Source organism: Pipistrellus hanaki (genome assembly GCF_964339955.1).
Source record: "Pipistrellus hanaki genome assembly, chromosome: 1".
Taxonomy (NCBI): domain Eukaryota; kingdom Metazoa; phylum Chordata; class Mammalia; order Chiroptera; family Vespertilionidae; genus Pipistrellus; species Pipistrellus hanaki.
In genome coordinates this window covers 121,184,438-121,203,897 of record NC_140503.1, presented here as the reverse complement: position 1 = coordinate 121,203,897, position 19,460 = coordinate 121,184,438, and the positions used below count along the sequence as shown (strand labels likewise).

Sequence of the window (19,460 nt, the reverse complement as noted above, 5' to 3'; positions counted from 1 at the left end):
AAAACCAAATTCTGCCTAGCTCACTCAAACTTTATAAAACATTGTATTTTTTTAAGATGATCTAAATGGATATCTTCAGTAAATGAAAGTAGATGAAAACAGATTCAACCTTTGTTATCATAAAATACTAATATATATTTAACCTTCACTTGTGACAGGAAAGTAAATAGATGCATGCCCAAACACTACATTTAAAAGAATATGCTAGTATACATGAATAAGTATTGAATATCTGTAATGCCTATCATTAGTGATTATTCAATATGTCCCAAATGGGTTTCTAAGGATTTTCCATACTTTACATGTTAATCCTCACAAATATCTTGTGGGGTGAGCATTATCGTTGTGACTTTACAGATGAGAAAACCAAGGAACTGAGGATGTAGCGACTTCCCCAATTCACAGAATTAATAATTCACGGGACTAGGGATGAAGTGCAGGCCAGATCTTTAAGGTCAGTGTGAGCTGCGTGGAGGCCTCTTTTCCTGGCTTCTCCGCTAAAGGGAGCAGAGCTGAAATCTTCAGCATTGATTCTGAGGAGCGTGGCTTACACTTTCAACATGGAGTCATCAAAATTCACGAGTGATCTCCACCACCCAGTTTGCATTTGTCACCACTTTTCTAATCCACCAACCAATTGCAAAAATCAGCAATTATATATTTATTTATTCTTAGACATCGACTACAGAATTACCATGAAAATTAATTCCAATTAATTATAATTCAAACTGTTTGAACAGACTACAATTATACTAAAATTCCCAAACTGAACTGCAACAAAGATAACCAGTGTTAAGTACAACATATATAAAGCTGAATTATGCAATTAGTACTTAACATATCTCTTAGAGTAATTGAAGTTCTTTATATTTTCTGCAGCCATCTGCTTTTTGCTATCTATCCTAGATACGAAGTATTGCTGAAAAAAGTACTAAGAAATTCACATGAAAAAATAAATACTTCTTACCAATTGATTTTTATTGAATACTAACCCAAAGACAGTAAGTATCCTTAAGGAATAATAATCTCAATTGTTGTCATAAGTAAACCTCTTTATTGAAAAAGGTTTCTTGGAGAAAAAAATAGCCATGGTCCTCAATAGGAAATTGTGAAGTAAATGGTACAAGCTACTGGTTTTATGATACTTACAAAACACAAATTAGCTAAAGGTCACTTCGGTATACATGAAATCAAGAAAACTTTAATTTCCTGCCTATGATCAAGAAAACACATATATACAAATAACTGGGAAGGTTGGGGAGGAAGTTCACTACATAAGTGTCTGTGGCATGGCTGAGAGAAGACCAAATCTGAATTCTGGAGCCATAGGTTCATTACCTATCCTCACTGTTGGTAACATCTCAGAAGTCTCTTCACCTCCTTGAGCTTCTTTTCCCTTATTGGTAAGAGTCAATGTTCATGGCAGTATTATTTCCAATAGCTAAGCCATGGAAGCCAATCGCGTCCATCAGTGTTGAATGATAAATACCATGTGGCATATACATGCAAAAGAGCATTATTCAGCCTTAACAAGAAAGGAACTTCTGACATATGTTACCACATGGATGGACATTGAGGGCATCATGCTAAGTGAAATAAGCCACTCACAAAAAGACAAATACAGATGCTATATAATTCTTCTTAAACGAGGTACTTGAGTAGTCAAAATCAAAAGAGACAGAAAGTAGAATGGTATTTGCCAGGGGCTGCGAGAAATGGGAAATGGGGATTTATTATTTAATGGGTGCAGAGTCTCAATTTAACATGATGAAAAGAATTATGGAAGCAGGTAAATGGTGGTGATGGTTGTACATTATAAATGTGTTTAATACCACTGAACTGTACACTAAAAATTGTTAAAATGGTATATTTTATGTTGTATATATTTTACCACAATTTTAAAATGGGAGAAAGTTAATGGATCGGCATGAAGTTTAAATAAGATATTATTGTTAAATGCTTTGCAGAGTTTAAAGTGTCAAATAAGTGTGTAGCAGCCTCTTTACTTTGCCTAACCATCCCCTCCTTTTTCTGGAGGTGGAGCTGACCCTAATCCCAGCCTAGCTCCGTCTGCATGCTTTCAAGAAGAGAGGTCACTCCTGTAACACGTGGTGGTTGAGAACCTGCAGCGTGCCATGCCGTGGGTTAACATCCAGCAATGAACAGTAGACCAGGTCCCTAGCCCGACAAGGGAGAGAATAATATGTAGAAAAATGAAGAAACAAATTTAAGAGAATAATAGGTAATTTCAGAGAGTGGCTACTGTCTACTAAGTAGTCAGCAGGACTGTTATAAAAAGATGACGTTTAAACTGAGAGCTGAGGACCAAGAACGAAACAGGAGTGGAAGCATATCCTGTGTGAGGGGAAGTGAACAGTAATTACTTCTGGTTTGTAATGAGATCAAACAAGCAGGCAGGGACCTGCACAAAGGAGCCTTCAAGCCATGGAAAACAAATAGGATTGTATACTTTTTGTTTTTTATTGTTGACACTATTACAGATGTGCCTCATTTCTTCCCCTCGCCCCCCTCAATGCAGCCCCCACCACATTCAAGTTGGATGTCTCTCATTTGCTGACAAAAAGAGTCCTAACTTTATTTTATTTATATATATATATTATTGATTTATTTACAGAGAGAAAGAGAGAGAAATAGAGAGTTAGAAACATTGATGAGAGAGAAACATCGATCAGCTGCCTCCTGCACACCCCTACTGGGGATGTGCCCACAATCAAGGTGCATGTCCTTGACGGGAATTGAACCCGGGACCTTTCAGTACGCAAGCTGACTGACGCTCTATCCACTGAGCCAAACCCGTTTCAGCAAGAGTCCTAACTTTATTAAATTAGATGATTATTTTATTGTAGTTATGGAGTACATCAAAAGCTATAGATCTGCATACAGTAGTCATGTAAATCTTCCAATAACCCTTTAGTGCATTATTGAAAGTAACTAAGAATAGTGAAGCAGATTCTTAGCAAACAAACCAAAGAAGTGGTAGCACCCCAGCCTGTGCTACTCAGTGTTTGGAGCATCAGATGGCTAACGTAAGAGTAGTGGGGGCGATTCCCGGTCAAGGGCATGTACCTAGATTGCAGTTTTGAATCCCAGCCATTTTCTCTCTCTCTCTCTCTCTCTCTCTCTCTCTCTCTCTCTCTCTCTCTCTCTCCCCTCCCCACCCCACTTCCACTCTCTCTAGAAAAATCAATGGAAAACATATTCTCAGGTGAAGAGTAACAAAAAAACAAAAACAAAAAGGAAGTGATGAGACTGAGTTCACTTCTGTATACATCTCTCTGACTTTCAGGTCTGCTCCAGCTAGCACCACTCACAGCTTCTATCTATGCCCCAGGCCCAGCACCTGTGGAATGGGACCCATCACCTGCTATGGGGGTGCCCACACGCAGATCAGAAGGAACTAGAAGCAGCCAAAGCAAACATCAGATGTGCAGTTAACTCTTACCCCATAAATCCCATTGTTGAAAAGGGAAGAGCACCAAGTCCTTCATCCTTCAGGTCAAAAACAGACAAATCAGTGCATTGAGTATTGCTCAAGTCCCTTCTGGGAAACAGTGTGCAATCGCCCACGAGACAAGACTTATTGATGCTGCAATCCTATATAATAAAAGATTAATATGCAAATTGACCCTACAGATGGAATGACAGGGAATGACCCGTCACTGTGATGTGCACTGACCACCAAAGGACAGACGTTCAATGCAGGAACTGCCCCCTGGTGGCCAGTGTGCTCCCACAGGGATAGTTCCACTCAGCCACAAGCTGGGCTGATGGCTGCAAGCGCAGTGGTAGTGGTGGGAGCCTCTCCCGCCTTCTTGGCAGCAGTAAGGATCTCTGACTGTCGCGTAGGTCTGCTCCCCCTAGGACTCTCAGGCTACCAGAGGGATGTCTGACTGCCAGCTTAGGCCCAATCTCCTGGGGAGCAGGCCTAAGCTGGCAGGTGGACACCCCTGAGGAGTCCTGGACTGCGAGAGGGTGCAGGCCTGTCTGAGGGATCTCCCTGAGTACATGAGTTTTCATTAAAATGTACAACTAATTGCCAGAAAAACAGAAAACATGCAGGAACAAAGAAAAAGGCAAAGAAATATGGGAAGACTTCACAGAAGGCTTTCTGGTTGTATGGAAGCTACAAATTTAGTTGTTCTTTATCAGTCCAATATTTCAATCTTTGCTCTACAGGGTTAAATAATTGACAAATTCATTTTAGCTTGCACTTTTTTAAAAGATATATTTTATTGATTTTGTACAGAGAGGAAGGGAGAGAGACAGAGAGTTAGAAACATCAATGAGAGAGAGTCATCGATCAGCTGTCTGTTGCACACCCCCCACTGGGGATGTGCCTGCAACTAAGGTACATGCCCTTGACCGGAATCAAACCCGAGACCCTTTAGTCCCCAAGCCGACGCTCTATCCATTGAGCCAAACCAGTTTCGGCTTAGCTTGCACTTTTTAAAACTTTCAAAACGCCCATTAAGTGTAGGAGAGGAACAATCTGATTTATCTTTTTTCACTGGGATGTAAATATACTTGATTATAAGTTTCTAATGCTGTATTTATTATTATACATTGGAAAACACTGCAGAGCCTAAGATAATTTGTATAATATATTACAAATATGTAAAATATAAAAGAAATTGTGTTGTGTTCATTGTTTCATACATAAATTAAGCATTACATAATCTACTCTAGATATCTGAGCATTTAGAGCCTGGAAATTTTGGTAAGAAAAAGTTATATAAATTTAGCCAATTATAAGTAGTTTTTTATTTTTTTATTTTGTTTCACCAAAATGCAAGTAATTGAAAGGCTAAGTGGCTTTATGATAGTAGCTTTTTATTAATACATTGTCAGGCTAAATATTAAGTGTCTTAGTACATAAGAAATAAACTAAATAAAACAAGAAGGAGAGGCCTGTGTTTCTGATTTACAGGAAAGCATATGACAAAGCAATTTACACGGACAAACAATGACAAACGACCTAACAAATTCAGTTGCAAGCTGAAGGATCACTGTACATGGATGCACATTTGTATTCAATATTAGCATTTCTGTATGTCTTATAAAACAAAATTCATTAATTTTGCACTTTGTTGTTTCAATCTCTGCAATGTATTACGAAGTTAAAATAGGACAGATCATTTACAAAAACGCAAACTAAGTAACTGCCTTATGGTACATCCATAACATCATTAAATTATCAGAACTTGACCTCAGCCATGTCATTTTTTCCTCCCTACTCATTCATTACCTTCCCTCCTATACACACACACACACACACACACACACACACTCAAACAGGGAGCATGGAGCAATCTTTCAATGACTAATTACAAATTTGTAATCTATCCTGAAAGATAAGCTACAGATAAGAAGGGTTTGTTGGTTTTAACTTTTGTTCTCATTTTTAATTTCAAACTTGCATAAGACTAATACCTTATTTTTTTTTTTAACTTCAAGCTGCTCAGGAATGTCTTGCTGGGTAGCATGTTACAGATTATAACCATCAGTCCTTTTATAGTCTTAACAATTTTATAAAGAAACTGTTTATAAAATTCTAAATCACCTTGAAGGCAATATTGGGAGAAAATAAATACCTCTTTTATAAAACTTTGTGAGGAGAGAGTTCCAATAAGTTTATGAAAAAAAATATTTGATCATTACTTCCATTACTTAAATACAAATAAATGTTTAAAAAAAACATAGTTCACAAATATTTATTGAGACCTACTAAGTGCTAGATACTGTTTTAATTACTATAAAAACTCATTTGAAAACAGTTATTAAAATCAAGTACAGTGAAGAAAAACAACACCTTTTCCTCAGTTTGTTATTTTAATTCCTGGTCTCCCTATTGGAAAAAAAAAAAAAATCAATGAAGCCATTACTCCCTTCTTCTTCAAGATGTGATGTTGGTTTAAAATAAAAAATGCCTGAAACATAGCAAATAATTTAAATACTCTTTTTTTCTAATGCAGCTATTACTTCTCATGTTATACCCATTTGGTAACCTAGACTTAACTGATAAAATAAATGAAACATTCATTTTTCCTGCTGCTACTTCTTAAGATAAAATTATCTTTCTAATACACTATTTTATTTGAGATATTTCATGGATGTAATGATTCATAAGTGGGATTTCATAAATGTGATTTCATCTAAGCCTTAATTAAATTTTTATTAGATGTCACAGCAATTTTCTTACATGTGATATAATAAAGAGTTCCTCAGATCAGGTTGAATTTGGGGAGAGCTTAGATCATCTTCCCAAAGACAATTCTAAAATGGTTTAATGCACTTACATCCTAGTTATATTCTCAGTTGCCCATGCATCTACTGGCTGCTTTCCGCATTCCTACAGGCAGGCTCAAATCTCCAATTCTAGAAAAACCCTCTCTTGTCCATTTGGTCCCCTTTGGTTACTTCCTCTCCCATTTCTTTCTCGGGCATGCTTTTTAAAAGACTGTAGTTTCATTCAGTCACTACTCTCTCCTCTCCCATTCATCACCTATCTTAGAGAAATCTGGTACTAACTGGCCACCATTTCTCTATCTAAAACATCCTGACTAAATTCCCAGATGACCCCCTCCTCATCAATCCTTATGATCTGCTTTTCCTCCTACAGACCTTCCTCCCTCCAGGTTGGTTTAGTAATCAGGTGCGCAGGTACTGTTGGAGGTTTAGGAAAAATTAAGACTGAGAGCTTCTATGGTCATGTGTACAGGCACAGGGTTTGCAGACTGCACCTCCAGCAGGCTTTGACTTGCATGACTAGGTTGTGGAATGTGAAGCATTGCTCTTTTCCAGAATCCTCCCCCTCACTGGGCCATAGCCTAGAGCATGACTTGGATCTGAAGAGCATTATTCCAATAAAACATCCATTAAAAGAACACGCAAAGATTTTATTTATTAGTAAACCCATGTTATGCAAAATGAGACAAAATTCCCAGAAACAGTTTTCTTTTCTCTTCCTGAGCTGAGGATAGAAAACAAAATTCTGCTGAGTCATCTACTTTGAAGCAAGACTATAATACTTTGACCTCATTCATACTTGCTTCTGAGGGTAAATAAACTACCTTAAGAGATTACACAATTCACTTAGGTGACAAGTTAATTTCTTGGATGGGGCTCTGATTATAAAGTGTTTTAGTGAACTTATCTGAAAAGGGAAGCAGTATATGTGTAAATGTGATCCAGCTAGCTGTCCTAAGATTTCATCAGTAAATGAAAGAAAAGAAATGTTACAGTAAGAAATAAATTAGTCTTTAAAAATCCAGAGGTTCCTGAGCATTTCACATTTAGCAGGGAAGATTCTATTACTTTTGACTCTATTGATGAATGAATGTCACCTGATGTCTGAAATTTGAATTATGTTAGTGGTCATTAACATGATACTCCAACCAATGAACTTATGCAGAAAATTCACTTAACAATTATTTAATGAATGTCTTCTATAAACCAAGCATTATGATTAAGTACAGAAAAAAAAAAAAAGAGGAAAGTAAGACAAACATGAATCCTACCCTCACAGAGTTTACAATTTGGTGGGGAAAATAATCCTCAATCAAATAATTGTTCAAATAGCAATATAATTAAAACTTTTATGTATTTACAGTGGCAAAGTACAAAAGACTCTTACAGTGGCAAGTAATGAATCTCAAGTCAATTCTGGAATTTTCTGGCTTATGCTATTAGGAACTCTAAGACTGCCTATAGATGGCTTTAGATTTATATCTTTCTAATACAGCAACTCCTAGAAAAACTTAAAAAATAAAATAAACACCCTTTCTCTTCTAGAACATATGCAACATTTGGGGAAGGACTAAGTGGCCTGAGGTCCAAGACAAAGGGTTATTATGCGTAGCCACCTTTGGAACACAAGTTGAACTGTCTGGGGAAGCACAAAGCTGTGATAAGAGGCCCATGAGAACAGCACAGAGTCTGAGAGCAGGCATTCCCAAATGGTAAAACATTGCTGTTATCAGAAGAAGGTGGTCAGAGATACTGGACAGAAAAATATCAGAGGTTCACACCATAAAGCTAGTATGGAATATAGGAAGAACTCTGGAGAATAAGGTACAAACAAATCTGAGCAAATACAGCAGCATCATACAAGTCGAACACTAACAAGATTGCTTCTTCATTCAGCAAATTTTCTAAAGGGTTTCCCTATACTTGGAGCTGGTGATACAGTGATGATCAGTCACATATGGCCTCTGACCTTGGGCAGATTGGGACTAATTGCAAGTGCACACATGACTAATTACAGTGTTGATGATAAGTGATACGACAAGGAGTGCAGCATGCACTTTGGTGAGGCACTCATCTCTGACTTAGAGTTGGCAGAGAAACGCGAAGAAATGACATCATGTGCCAAAAATCAAGTTGGAGCTTTGACCCAAAGGGCAAATAGCCAAAAAAACAAACAAAACAAAAAAAAACAGGAAAGGGTGCTCCAAGAGCAAATGGTTGTGTGGTTTCAGAAGGGAGAGAGTCTGTGGGAAACCTGGGAGAGACAGAGGGATGATATGAGGAATTTAAACCCAGAGAGGTAAACCAGGGGTGGTTGGAATAAGCAGCCCTATTTGCATTTGCAAAAGGTCTTCCAGGCAGTGGAATGAAGAATGGGTTCCAGCAGGACAGTTTTGGAGGCAAGATGGGAAGCTGCTGAGCAAACTAGGTTAGAAAGGATGACAGCCTGCCAGCGCTGGGGTAGGGGGGTTGTGGGAGGGAGGAAAGCTGTCTAACATCAAACACCAGCACTTGGTTTTAGAAAAGGCACCCTCTTACTGGCTGGGCCTGTCTTACAAACCTCTCTTCTAAAAACAGCTTGACAAAACGGAGATTGCACAAATTTGGCTCCCCACATAAAGCTGTTTTGCAATGTCCAGACCAGACTATCATCTGCAGAACGACTTTGAATCGTGCTTGTTTTTAAAAATATCCAAAATTAACAACAGATGTTTAAAAGATAATGAAGGCTAAATAATAAAAAAATAAAACAGACTGCCCGGCTTGTCCATCTACTCACGATTTTAAAAAAATACCCAGATCAGCATGTATGAGTTCAAAGCAATAGCCAGGCATAAACTGTGCTGAGATGGGTCTGAGTTTAGGACTTTCAAATCAAGCCAATTATAAATCACTAATTTATATATGCCTGGAGTCTAAACAAATCCGTGAGTCTATTACCTTTAAATGGTAGCAATCTGTAGTGTATGCTCTTTCAGGTAAATCTCTCATGGAAGAATCCTAAATCCAGGGGATGTTGCCATTCTCACCAGGCTATTTCTCCTAAAGTAGCAAACTTGAAGTCTTGCTCAGAACTGCAGCCCTAGTCAAGGGAAACTGTAAAAATGTCACTTTCCATGTAGGATTTGCCTGGAACTCACGCCTCATTTGTGGTAATTCCTAAGAAGTTGAGTAGGAGTTGTTCCTTATTAACCAATGATTTCTCCCTGTATTTCATAAGAAACAATTAGATGTATGGTTAGCTTCATGATATGAACAGGGAAACATCACTAACCCCCAATCTTGGAACATGTATCAACTGAAAAAGGTCACTGCCAACAGCCACTGTTAACAATTTGTTAAGAGGCACTGTGGCACTTGTTCGGATGTAGAAAAAAAATTACATCGTTTCCATTAGGAAATTAAAATCTTTACCATATGACTCTGAGACTTAATGTGACTTCAATAGAAAGTCCAACAGATTTTTTTTTTTTTTTTTTTTTTTTAGCAAAAGCTGAAAAGTTTATTCTAAAATAGATAGAGAAATGCAAAGAGCCTTCTAGAACACTTCTAGAAGCCATCTAGGACACTTCCGAAGATCAAGAATAAGGAGGAAGTGTTTGCCACCAGATATAAAGACTCATTACGAAGCAAAGTAGAACTGTGATATCCATAAAATGATAATTATCAGGTTTTAAATACCCCCTCTTTACTTTTGAAGTACTTAATCGTGGAAGATGTAGCAGGACTTATCCCAAGATTTATCTTTTATAGAACATCCACAAGCCCAATAACTCAGGAATTCCACCTCTAACTAGAAGATGAGTCACCCCTGCATAGGAAGAAACATATGCAAGGATGGGCATAGCATCCGTGTGCAAAAAAGTAATTTCTCACTGATGGAAGGTTGGATAAATCAATTGTGGAAAAAGTAGGGCCAACACAAGCACATGTAATACGTGTGTACAAAACAGCAAGTGATGTGAACACTCGTAGAAAATTCACCTTTAAATATTTGATTCTCATGAAGTTTACCTACTGGCCAAATTCTTCATATTCTCTCTCTATTATCCAGGCCTCAGTGAGATAAGTAATTTATCGACAGGATGAAAATTTAAGCAATATGGATTCTAGGACAAATTTCCAATTAAAAAGAGAAAAATAATAGGTGGAGGAGAGGGAGGAACTTATTAAGGAACAGAAAAGTCAAGTGGAAGTCACTCTGCATCCTGGCCTTTATGATCCTCTCTTGACAAAACCGCAGGCCTCTCTCCCCTACAGCGCCTGGAGCACAAACAATGAAGCCAGCTGATTTTAATTTTCAGGGGACAAGGAGCTGCTAGTGCTTAGATCCCTTTGGATGGCCTCTGGAGAAAGGGATTAAAAAGTCTGGATTTCAAGGAAGGTCACACAGCTTCTGACCCCATGTCCAGATCTGCAATCTTTAATAGGTTAAGCTAATTCCAAACAGGTGCCTGAGAAGACTTCTAATTCTATTGAAATGCCCCAACCTGGACCATCAGTCCCATAGCTCACCACCTTTTTAACTGAAGAGGGCAAAATAAAACAACCCAAAGAATCTGAAATGGGCTCAAAGTCTTGGCTACAACACAGCATAGAATCGAATATATTCTATTCTTTCCTTAGATATCATGCTGTTAATTGGGCCAGGAAGTATATGACTCGGTAAATATTGAGAGACACTGTCCTCACAAAAGCATCACCATTTAGTCTGTCATCCTGCCGAACTTCCTCAGGTGAATGGCATCATTGTCTGGGGATGGTGAGGGAAAACATCCTATGTGAACCTCAGTGAAGAAAAGACCTCTCAGAGAGCAGTACGGGGTAACTGAAACTTTGAGAACATGTGCTCAGAAAGAAAGGCAAGGACTGGAGTTAGTTAGATTAAAGGAAAGCGGAAGAGCAACTTAGTAATATATAACTTTGTGTTGTAGCCATCACCTTTTATTTACTTATTTCTCATCCCTAATTCTAAAGGCATCTTTCTTCTTTCCCATCTCTTGTATAAATACAAGACAAGATTTTCAGTGAGAAAAGCTGGACAAAAAATGAATGAGAGAAAGAAAGATAAAATGAAAACCCAGGGAAGCTAGTACACAAAATGAAGCCCAGAAGGTTCAAATCCTTGTCGAAGGGCCACTAATTGTGCTCTGAGCTTGCAAGAAACCAGGATGTAAAAGGTAACACATCTGGGCACCATCCGTAATGCCCAGAAGACACAAACAAATACGAACAAACCCATTCAGAAGAACTGTTATTTCTGTTAGTAAAACACAAGATTCTGTCTTTCTCTCCCTCTCCCTCCCCCTCTCTCTCTGCCACTCAGGAAGCAGTCCCTGCGCTAAGCATTGCAAAACCCCACCCGCCATGCCCCCATAACAACTACCATAACAAGTTTTATGAAACTATGTTTTTAAAGCCTCCTTCTGTACATGTTAATGGCATGAGGTCTAAGCCCAGTTCCGTTCAAAAGTAATTTCACAGGATGCTACAATTATTTCACAATGTTCATATCCACAGATATTAGATTATCACTGCTATATATATATATATATATATATATATATATATACACACACACACACATTTCCATATACAAACGCACACATGTACACACCATACTTTAAGGCTGTGGTCGGCAAACTGCAGCTCGCCAGCCACATGCGGCTCTTTGGTCCCTTGAGTGTGGCTCTTCCACAAAATACCACGGCCTGGGAGAGCCTATTTTGAAGAAGTGGCGTTAGAAGAAGTTTAAGTTTAAAAAATTTGGCTCTCAAAAGCAATTTCAATCGTTGTACTGTTGATATTTGGCTCTGTTGACTAATGAGTTTGACAACCACTGCTTTAAGGTATTAGATTAAGAACATGGGAGAAAGTTGAGTCAGAAACCAGAATGGTAAAATAAACTTTTTCAAAGTTCTATATATTAATAGAAAATTTAGTGTAATATATATCATCTACTAGATACACTTTAACAGTTGGGCAGACTTCTGCATCCTATTCTCTCATTTTAAACGATTATTCTATAAAGTCCACCTATATATTCATTTTCATGTTACTGATGAAGAAGTGATAGAGGTAAGAAAATGCCCTCCAATGTGACCTTCAAGTCAACAGTCCATCTAGCTTGAACTATAATTTCATTTCGTTCAACAACTGTGTATTGCAAGTCTAGGTGGTAGATGCCTCGGGGGATTCAGCGGGAATTATGTAGACTGTGACTTTCAGAGCATGCAATGTGGTCTATGAGAATGCATGAAAGAGGTGCAGAAAAGGAAGGGAAAAAATACTCCTATAATATCATGCAGAGCTAAACAAGAGCCTTACAGGAGGCATAGAGTTCTATATGGGATCTAGAACATCACGTCGTTGTGTGAAGGCTGTAAGGGGAAAGTAGAAGATGGATGGATGGGGATGGATTAGGGAGGAAGAGCAGAAGGAATGGCAAAGAGATAGCAACACATGATATATGCTCAGAGAACATCAAGAACCCACATTTGGTTAGACGCAGTGGTCGGCAAACTGCGGCTCTTTGGCCCCTTCAGTGTGGCTCTTCCACAAAATTCCACGGCCTGGGCGAGTCTATTTTGAAGAAGTGGTGTTAGAAGAAGTTTAGGTTTAAAAAATTTGGCTCTCAAAAGAAATTTCAATCGTTGTGCTGTTGATATTTGGCTCTGTTGACTAATGAGTTTGCTGACCACTGGGTTAGAGTGTTAAAAAAAACATACAGAGGAGAGACAGGTGGAAAAGTAGTTTGAGATGACATGGTCTTGAAAGTTACAGTGAAGAAACTGTATTTAAAGGAAACAGCTAAGACTTTTAATCTCAGGATCACAGTTGTTGATCAATTCATTCATCTTTGTAAATATACTAACTCAAATTCTATGCAGATATCCATGAACTAAAACCTTATCTCTGACATAAATGTTCTAGATCACACTGATGTCACAACCTCAGGATTCAACTTGATGTATTCTCTAAAGGACAAAGCCTCTCACATTTTATATTTTTAAAATGTTGCATGCAATCACAAGTAAAGGCTGTCATTTGTCTGATTACCTGATCCATGTCTTTTGCAGTTGGAGATACTCTCATAACAAACTCCACAAGTCAGTAATGTTTCACACTAAGTTTTGTAATTCCAATGAAAGCAGACAAATAAAATACCCAATGGAGAAACAAGGAACATAAATGTAAATAATCTTCTAAAAATGAACTACTTGTTACTAGAACAAAACAATATTAGAAAGTTTAAAAAGTTAAAATCCCCTTGGGTACTAAACTAGCTTTGTTCTCTCTGCGTAGTAATAAGCTTGCTTGTTGCATGAAGTTACATTTGAGAGTAATACTCAAATAAAAATCTAACTACATATTTTAGGCCCTTTTTCCTCACTTAAAATTTAGAAATTTTCAAGATATTAATGCATCTCTCTCCTTGGACACTGTTATTAAATTGTTTTTCAAAAATGAATGTATTACAATATAAAGATGATTTGAGATTTATTATTCCAATACTTATTCTAAGTATTGGTGTTAAGATATACTACTTAGTATGAGCAAAGACTGTGTAGATATGCATAAAGTATATTCAATCCTTAAATTAAATTAATTATATAATAATGACCTTTTAATGAGAGGTATTTTAAAGCTTTATTCTTGGGAATTCTACAGTAATTTTTTAACAATCTCTAGCAATAAAACAAACGAGGGTACTTTTTTTTTCCACTGCACTTATTACACCATAAAGGATGTATTCAAAGTGTAGGTCTTTTTACATGTAGGAGGTTGAATGAATTTATATTTAGTTAATTTCAATGAAAACAAAAAATATAACAAGCTCTCATTATAGAAAATCATCACCCCTTTATAAAAGCTGAAATACAAAAAAAATATTACACATAGGAAAAACAAAATATTGAGGATCATTAATCAGAGATTTGTGGAATGGAAATAGAAGAAAATAGCAGTTTTTCTGCCCTCTGGTGGCAATAAAATCAACTGCAGCATTTCTCAAGTAATGCATAATAAAATATCCCTGTTATGAAATCAGATTTTACACCCCAAGGCCAAAATGTCTGTAATAAAAATCCTGGTTGCTACATTCCAAATTCCAAGACTGTTGGACTCTTTGTTATTTACTGTGTTGAACGTTTAGCTAGACTATTTTAATAGGAATAGGAAACTCTTTTTTTTCTTCCATTTCATTGCTGTATCTGATATATTCGGTAGGCTATTTTATCCCAGGATTATTTCATAAAACTATATGTAAATTAATATCCAGAAAAGAAGCTACTTCCATCTATAATAAGTCTCCAAATAATTTGTCAACAAATTTAAAACGATCCTTTTTTTATTCAATCCTATAAATAAATGGGTCTTCAGAGTATTTTTCCACCAGGAAATATTGGGCTGGTTTACCACACCTGCACATTTATGTTGAACAATTTAAGTACTTTATCTCTCCCAAAGCAAAGGCTTTTAACTACCTGATCAATTTTAGAGTGAAATGAATTTTATCTTCAATTTAAGAACTACCGTAAGAATAGTAAATTCATTGTATATATTATTTTCTCAGTATTATACTTTTTAATGAAAATTTCTCAGAACAAAATAAATACTTGCTTTTCTTTAATTTTTAGTGTAAATGTGTTATTTACCTCCAGGTCCAAATAAGTTTTCAAATAAACAACTTGGGATGCATTTTGGCGCACACACTACCTTGACCTCCTTTGAGGTGAATTAAATTGCTTATATGCTTAAAGGCATCTATTTACTCCATGCAAAAGTCCATGAAAATTACTGTTGGCACCTTTTAAAATAAATGTATTGCTTCCTGGAGGGGTAAGTCTTTTTGTTTGTTTGTTTAATCAATGTTACCAGAGAAATAAACGGAAGGTATGATCTACTGATCTAAATAATACCTAGTGAAGAATGACCAATGTCTGAGTAGGGAGAAAAACTGCATGTGGTCAAGATAACTCAACTTCCAGGAAATGTGTTGTATTCAGTTCTGAAAGTGTGATCATCATGCTGTTCCCGCCCTCTTTATACACGCACAGACACCCCTCCAATCCGGCATCTGTACTTCCTCTAAGAATTTGCACCTGGGGCAGACAGTGTTTTGTCTGTCTGTCGCTTAGGTTTCAGCTTATATAGCCTCCTTCAAGTACCTCCTTGGAGATGCACTCACCTGGAATCCCCAGGTGCCCTCCCGGCCTTCTTCCATCTGCCACTTTCCCTTCTGACATTTTCGGACACTTTTGTACTTTCTGAGGAATCCCTCCTCTCCCAGAATCAAAACAAATCAAAATCTTATTATGGTACACTGAAATGTCTCTTCCCCCCCCTCCCCCCGGTGTTTTGTTTTTTTCTTTCTTTCTTATTGCACCTATTCTTGAAGTCCCCCCGAGTTCACAAGTGTCTGCTAAGGTCTGTCTCTGCCTGTTTCTTCACTTTCCTTCTGAGTGGCCCAAAGGGGGGACCCGCACCAGTGGGCAGGGGCAGGGTCCCGGGAGGCGGGCGGACCCCGGGCTCAGCGCCGCGCCCGGAGGAGCCAGCGGAGGCCGAACGGGGGCTGCATGGCGCGCCCCCGCCCCGGGGTGCGGCTCCCGCTGGCCGCGCACGGGGCTGGAGCTGCGGCGGGAGCGGGAGGCGCTGCCCCGGGAAGTTGCGGGGCCGTGGCCGCGCGCGGGGGCAGAGGCAGGGCACTTGGGGAATCCTCTTCGTCGCCCCCCCCCTCCCCCCGGTTCAGGCCGGTCTGCAAAGCCAACCAGCCGGCGGACAATAGGGCCAGGGGTGGGTCACAGAGGCGCGCCCGCCCTACATGTGCCACCTCCCCCGCTCCTCGGCGCCCCGCCACACCTCCCCTGCCCCACTTCCAGCACCCGCTAGGGATCGCCTGGGGGAGAAAGGTGCAGCCGCTGGTCATTTTCTCCAGCTGACAGGAGCCTTGCAATCCCGGCTGCCATCAAGTCCTCCACCCAGGGCCCCCCTCAGTGTCTCCGGGCGGCAGGGAAGGAGGGGGAGCCGGGGAGGAGGCAGCCCAGGGATGCCAGCTCCCTCCAGGGCGAGGAATCCACAGAAGGAGGCTTGTCTCACCCCCGAGTCCTCTCGGGGCGCCTTGGGGGGGAGTCAGTGCCACCCCCTGGCGCTCAGGTGAAGCCAGCCCGAACCCTCCTGAAAGGTCCCCTACACCCTTCGCTAGCCATGCCTATTCCCCCCATTTGGGAAGCCCAAGTTTGCCCCCAAAGGCAACTGCAGTAACTTTCCGAAGAGCACAGATTGGGGGGGCGGGGAGGTGGTTGAGGATGGAGGTGTCCGGGAGGTCTTCAGCTGCACACACACACACACACACACACACACACACACACACACACAAAATAGCAACAAGCTTTCGAAAAGCGTTATCTTACCATTGATGCGGTTCCCAGGCTCCCCGTGGGCGAACTGGAAGCGGCCCAGGAAAAAGTGGCAAAGTAGCAGCACAACTCCCGCAGCAGCCGGGGCGGCCCCCGGGAGCCTCGCCATGCCGCCGCCGCCGCCGCGACCTCCGCTCCTCTTCCTCCCGCCGGTTCCCCGGCGCCGGGGCTCGGGCGGGCCGGGGCGGTCGGAGCTCCGCGCCGCGGAGGGTCCCCGGGGTCCGGGGCGGCCTCGGTCGGTGTCGCTGGGATCTCACGCCCGGGAGCCGGGAGAGGCAGGGCGTGCCAGGGGCTCGGAGCGCAGTCCTCTCCGGACCTCGGGTTCCTCTCTTCTCAACTTGCCACGACCCTCCCAGCCCTCGCCCCGGACAAAGACCGCCGCCGCGGGGAGGAGAGACCCCTGGCAGCCCAGCCGGGCCGGCAAACTCGGCTCCCGCCCCGGCAGCGCCTCCCGGTCGCCTCCCGAGCCCCGCGATGCGATGCGCTCCGCTGGGTTCACACAGATCCGGTTCCACCGCCGGCGCGGTGCCTCGTCCAAAGCCCGGAGCGCAGTGGGATCCGAAGGAACTTTTCCCGGCCTCGGGTTGGCCACCGCGGGCAGGTTTGGGGTGTGCGGAAAGGGGGTGACTGTGTGGACCGGCGAAACCCCTCCGACAAGTTTTTCTTCTTCTTCTCGGAGCCCCACGCCCGGCGCGCGTCCCTCCCGCCGCCGGAGGGATGGGCAGCCGGCGGAGCGGAGCCCGGGAGGCGCCGGCTGCAGCCTCTGAGATCCAAAGTCAGGGCGGAAAAAGAACAAACACACAGAACTGTTTTTCTGAAAAGGGGGGAAGAAGAACAAAGAGATGGGTAGAAAAATAAATCCGGCTGGAAGCTATGGAGAGAGGGCTCCTCCTGGCTCAGGAGGAGGCGGCCCCGGCCCCGCCGAAGCCGGAGTTGGGTGGCGGAGGAGACTCCCGGCCGCGCTCCCGGCGCCCCGGCTCCGGCTCCGAGCTTTGGGGCGGAGAGGCGGCGCGCAGCGTGCCAGACCGGCCGCGGCGCCCTCCTCCCACGTCCCTCCCCCGCTCCTCCAGCCGCTCCACCTTCCTCCCCGAAACCCGTGGCTCAGCTCGCCCCAACCTGCCCAATGGCTGCGCTTCCCTCGGAGCTGGCAGGAGAGTCGCCGGGAGATTAAAATCCGGGGAGCGGTGCGAGGGGGAGTCAGAGGGGAACCCCGAGCGGCTCGCCCCCCGCAGCCGGCGGCCTGGGCGCGGGGAGAGGCGGGGAGGATGCCGAGCCGGGAGGGGAGGGGCGGGTGGCACCTCCGCGCAGCTGGGGCGCCATCCCCGCACCTGGCTGCCCTCCGGGCGGCTCTCGGGTCGCCTTGGAGCCAGACTGGGCGGGGAGGGGCGCGAGAATCGGGGGAGGGGGCAGACTGCGGGCGATCGTGGCCGTGGAGAGGTTCTTTCTGGACGCCAAGGGGTTAATTAGAGTTCTCCTGTCCCGGGAGGGCTTGCACGGCCGTGGATGGTGTGTGAGGAAAGCAAACCGGAGCGGGTATGCTTAGTGACCCCGCGAAGCCCCTTGGAACCCCAGGCCCCCCGAGGCGGGTGCAGGGAGGAGGCGCGGGGCAGCTCGGTCCGGCCGCCGAAGCTGCTTTGTAAAGTGTCAGCCACAGGGAAAGCGAGAGTTTAAAGAAACAGGAGACCCATTGACTGTCCTGCGGGGGCTGCTGCAACCGGCTTTGCTAGCGTGTGTGTGTGTGTGTGTGTGTGTGTGTGTGTGTGTGTGTGTGTGTGTTTTCCAGCTCGCGGATGTGCTTCAGCATTAACCCTTCGCACCCCTTTCATTAGTTTACACCTTATTTTGCAGTTAACATCATGTTAACGGGATAAATGCAAAGAAAGAAAGCAAAGAGCAGTGGTTAAAAGTACAGCTTCTATAGCCAGGCTGGGCTGGAATGCCACCGAACCCACTAAACAATTACATGACAGCAATTTCTTCAATCTCTTGGTACTTCAGTTCCCCAGCCATCAAATGGAGAGAAGTGTAATGACTCCCTTATAGGTGTTGTATTGGATTAAATGAGTTAATACTGCAGACTTAAAGAATCGAGATCAGTGCCTGGCTCAAGATACATGACAAAGGTTTGGGTTTAATTCTACTGAGGCCACATACCTAGGTTACCAGTTGGATCCCAGTCAGGGGCTGGACCTGAGACAAGCAATTTATATTTCTCTCTCACATCGATGTTTCTGTCTCCCCTTATTCCTTTTAGAAAAAAAAAATCAATAAAAACATATCCTCTGCTACGGATTTTTTTTTTTAAGGAGAGAAATAAATATCTGTTCATGTTTACCAATGTCACCTCCCCCCCCCCCCAAAAAAAATAATTTTAAAAAAAGAGCAAGAAAGAGAGGAGAGGAGAGAGTCCTAGATCAAAGGGATGTTTTGGTTCAGTGTTTTAAGTGCAAAAGGTCTAGTAAGTCTCTTCTTGTCCACTCTGTTGCATGCTCTGAGGAGTTTATGGATGCCATCCCTAAGTACTTTGATTTTGTCACAATACTGGATCCCAATAAACAAACAACTCTGCTAATTTGGTGCCAAATGAATGACTCTCTCATGGTCACTTAGCTGGTGAGAGGGAAATCATGTTTTCTCCAAGTCAATATTCAATTTTCTTTATTTATATAGAAAGATCCTTGCTCTCCCAGCAGGTTCATTTCTTCCTTCTCAATATATGTAGGTAACCAAGAATATTTAACTTATATGAAACATTACATGTAAATTAGAGTACCT

General features: G+C 41.9%; 1 protein-coding gene across 1 annotated transcript in view; it reads right to left on the bottom strand.

The window, feature by feature from the left end:
• PLXDC2 (plexin domain containing 2) overlaps positions 1-17,907 on the bottom strand; it is a 406,586-nt gene extending 388,679 nt beyond the window's left edge. The window contains exon 1 of the mRNA XM_084868544.1: positions 16,680-17,907. Coding sequence (XP_084724670.1) covers positions 16,680-16,794 — 115 coding nt within the window. The 5' untranslated portion in view covers positions 16,795-17,907. The remainder of the gene's footprint in view (positions 1-16,679) is intronic.
• Positions 17,908-19,460: the final 1,553 nt, after the last annotated feature.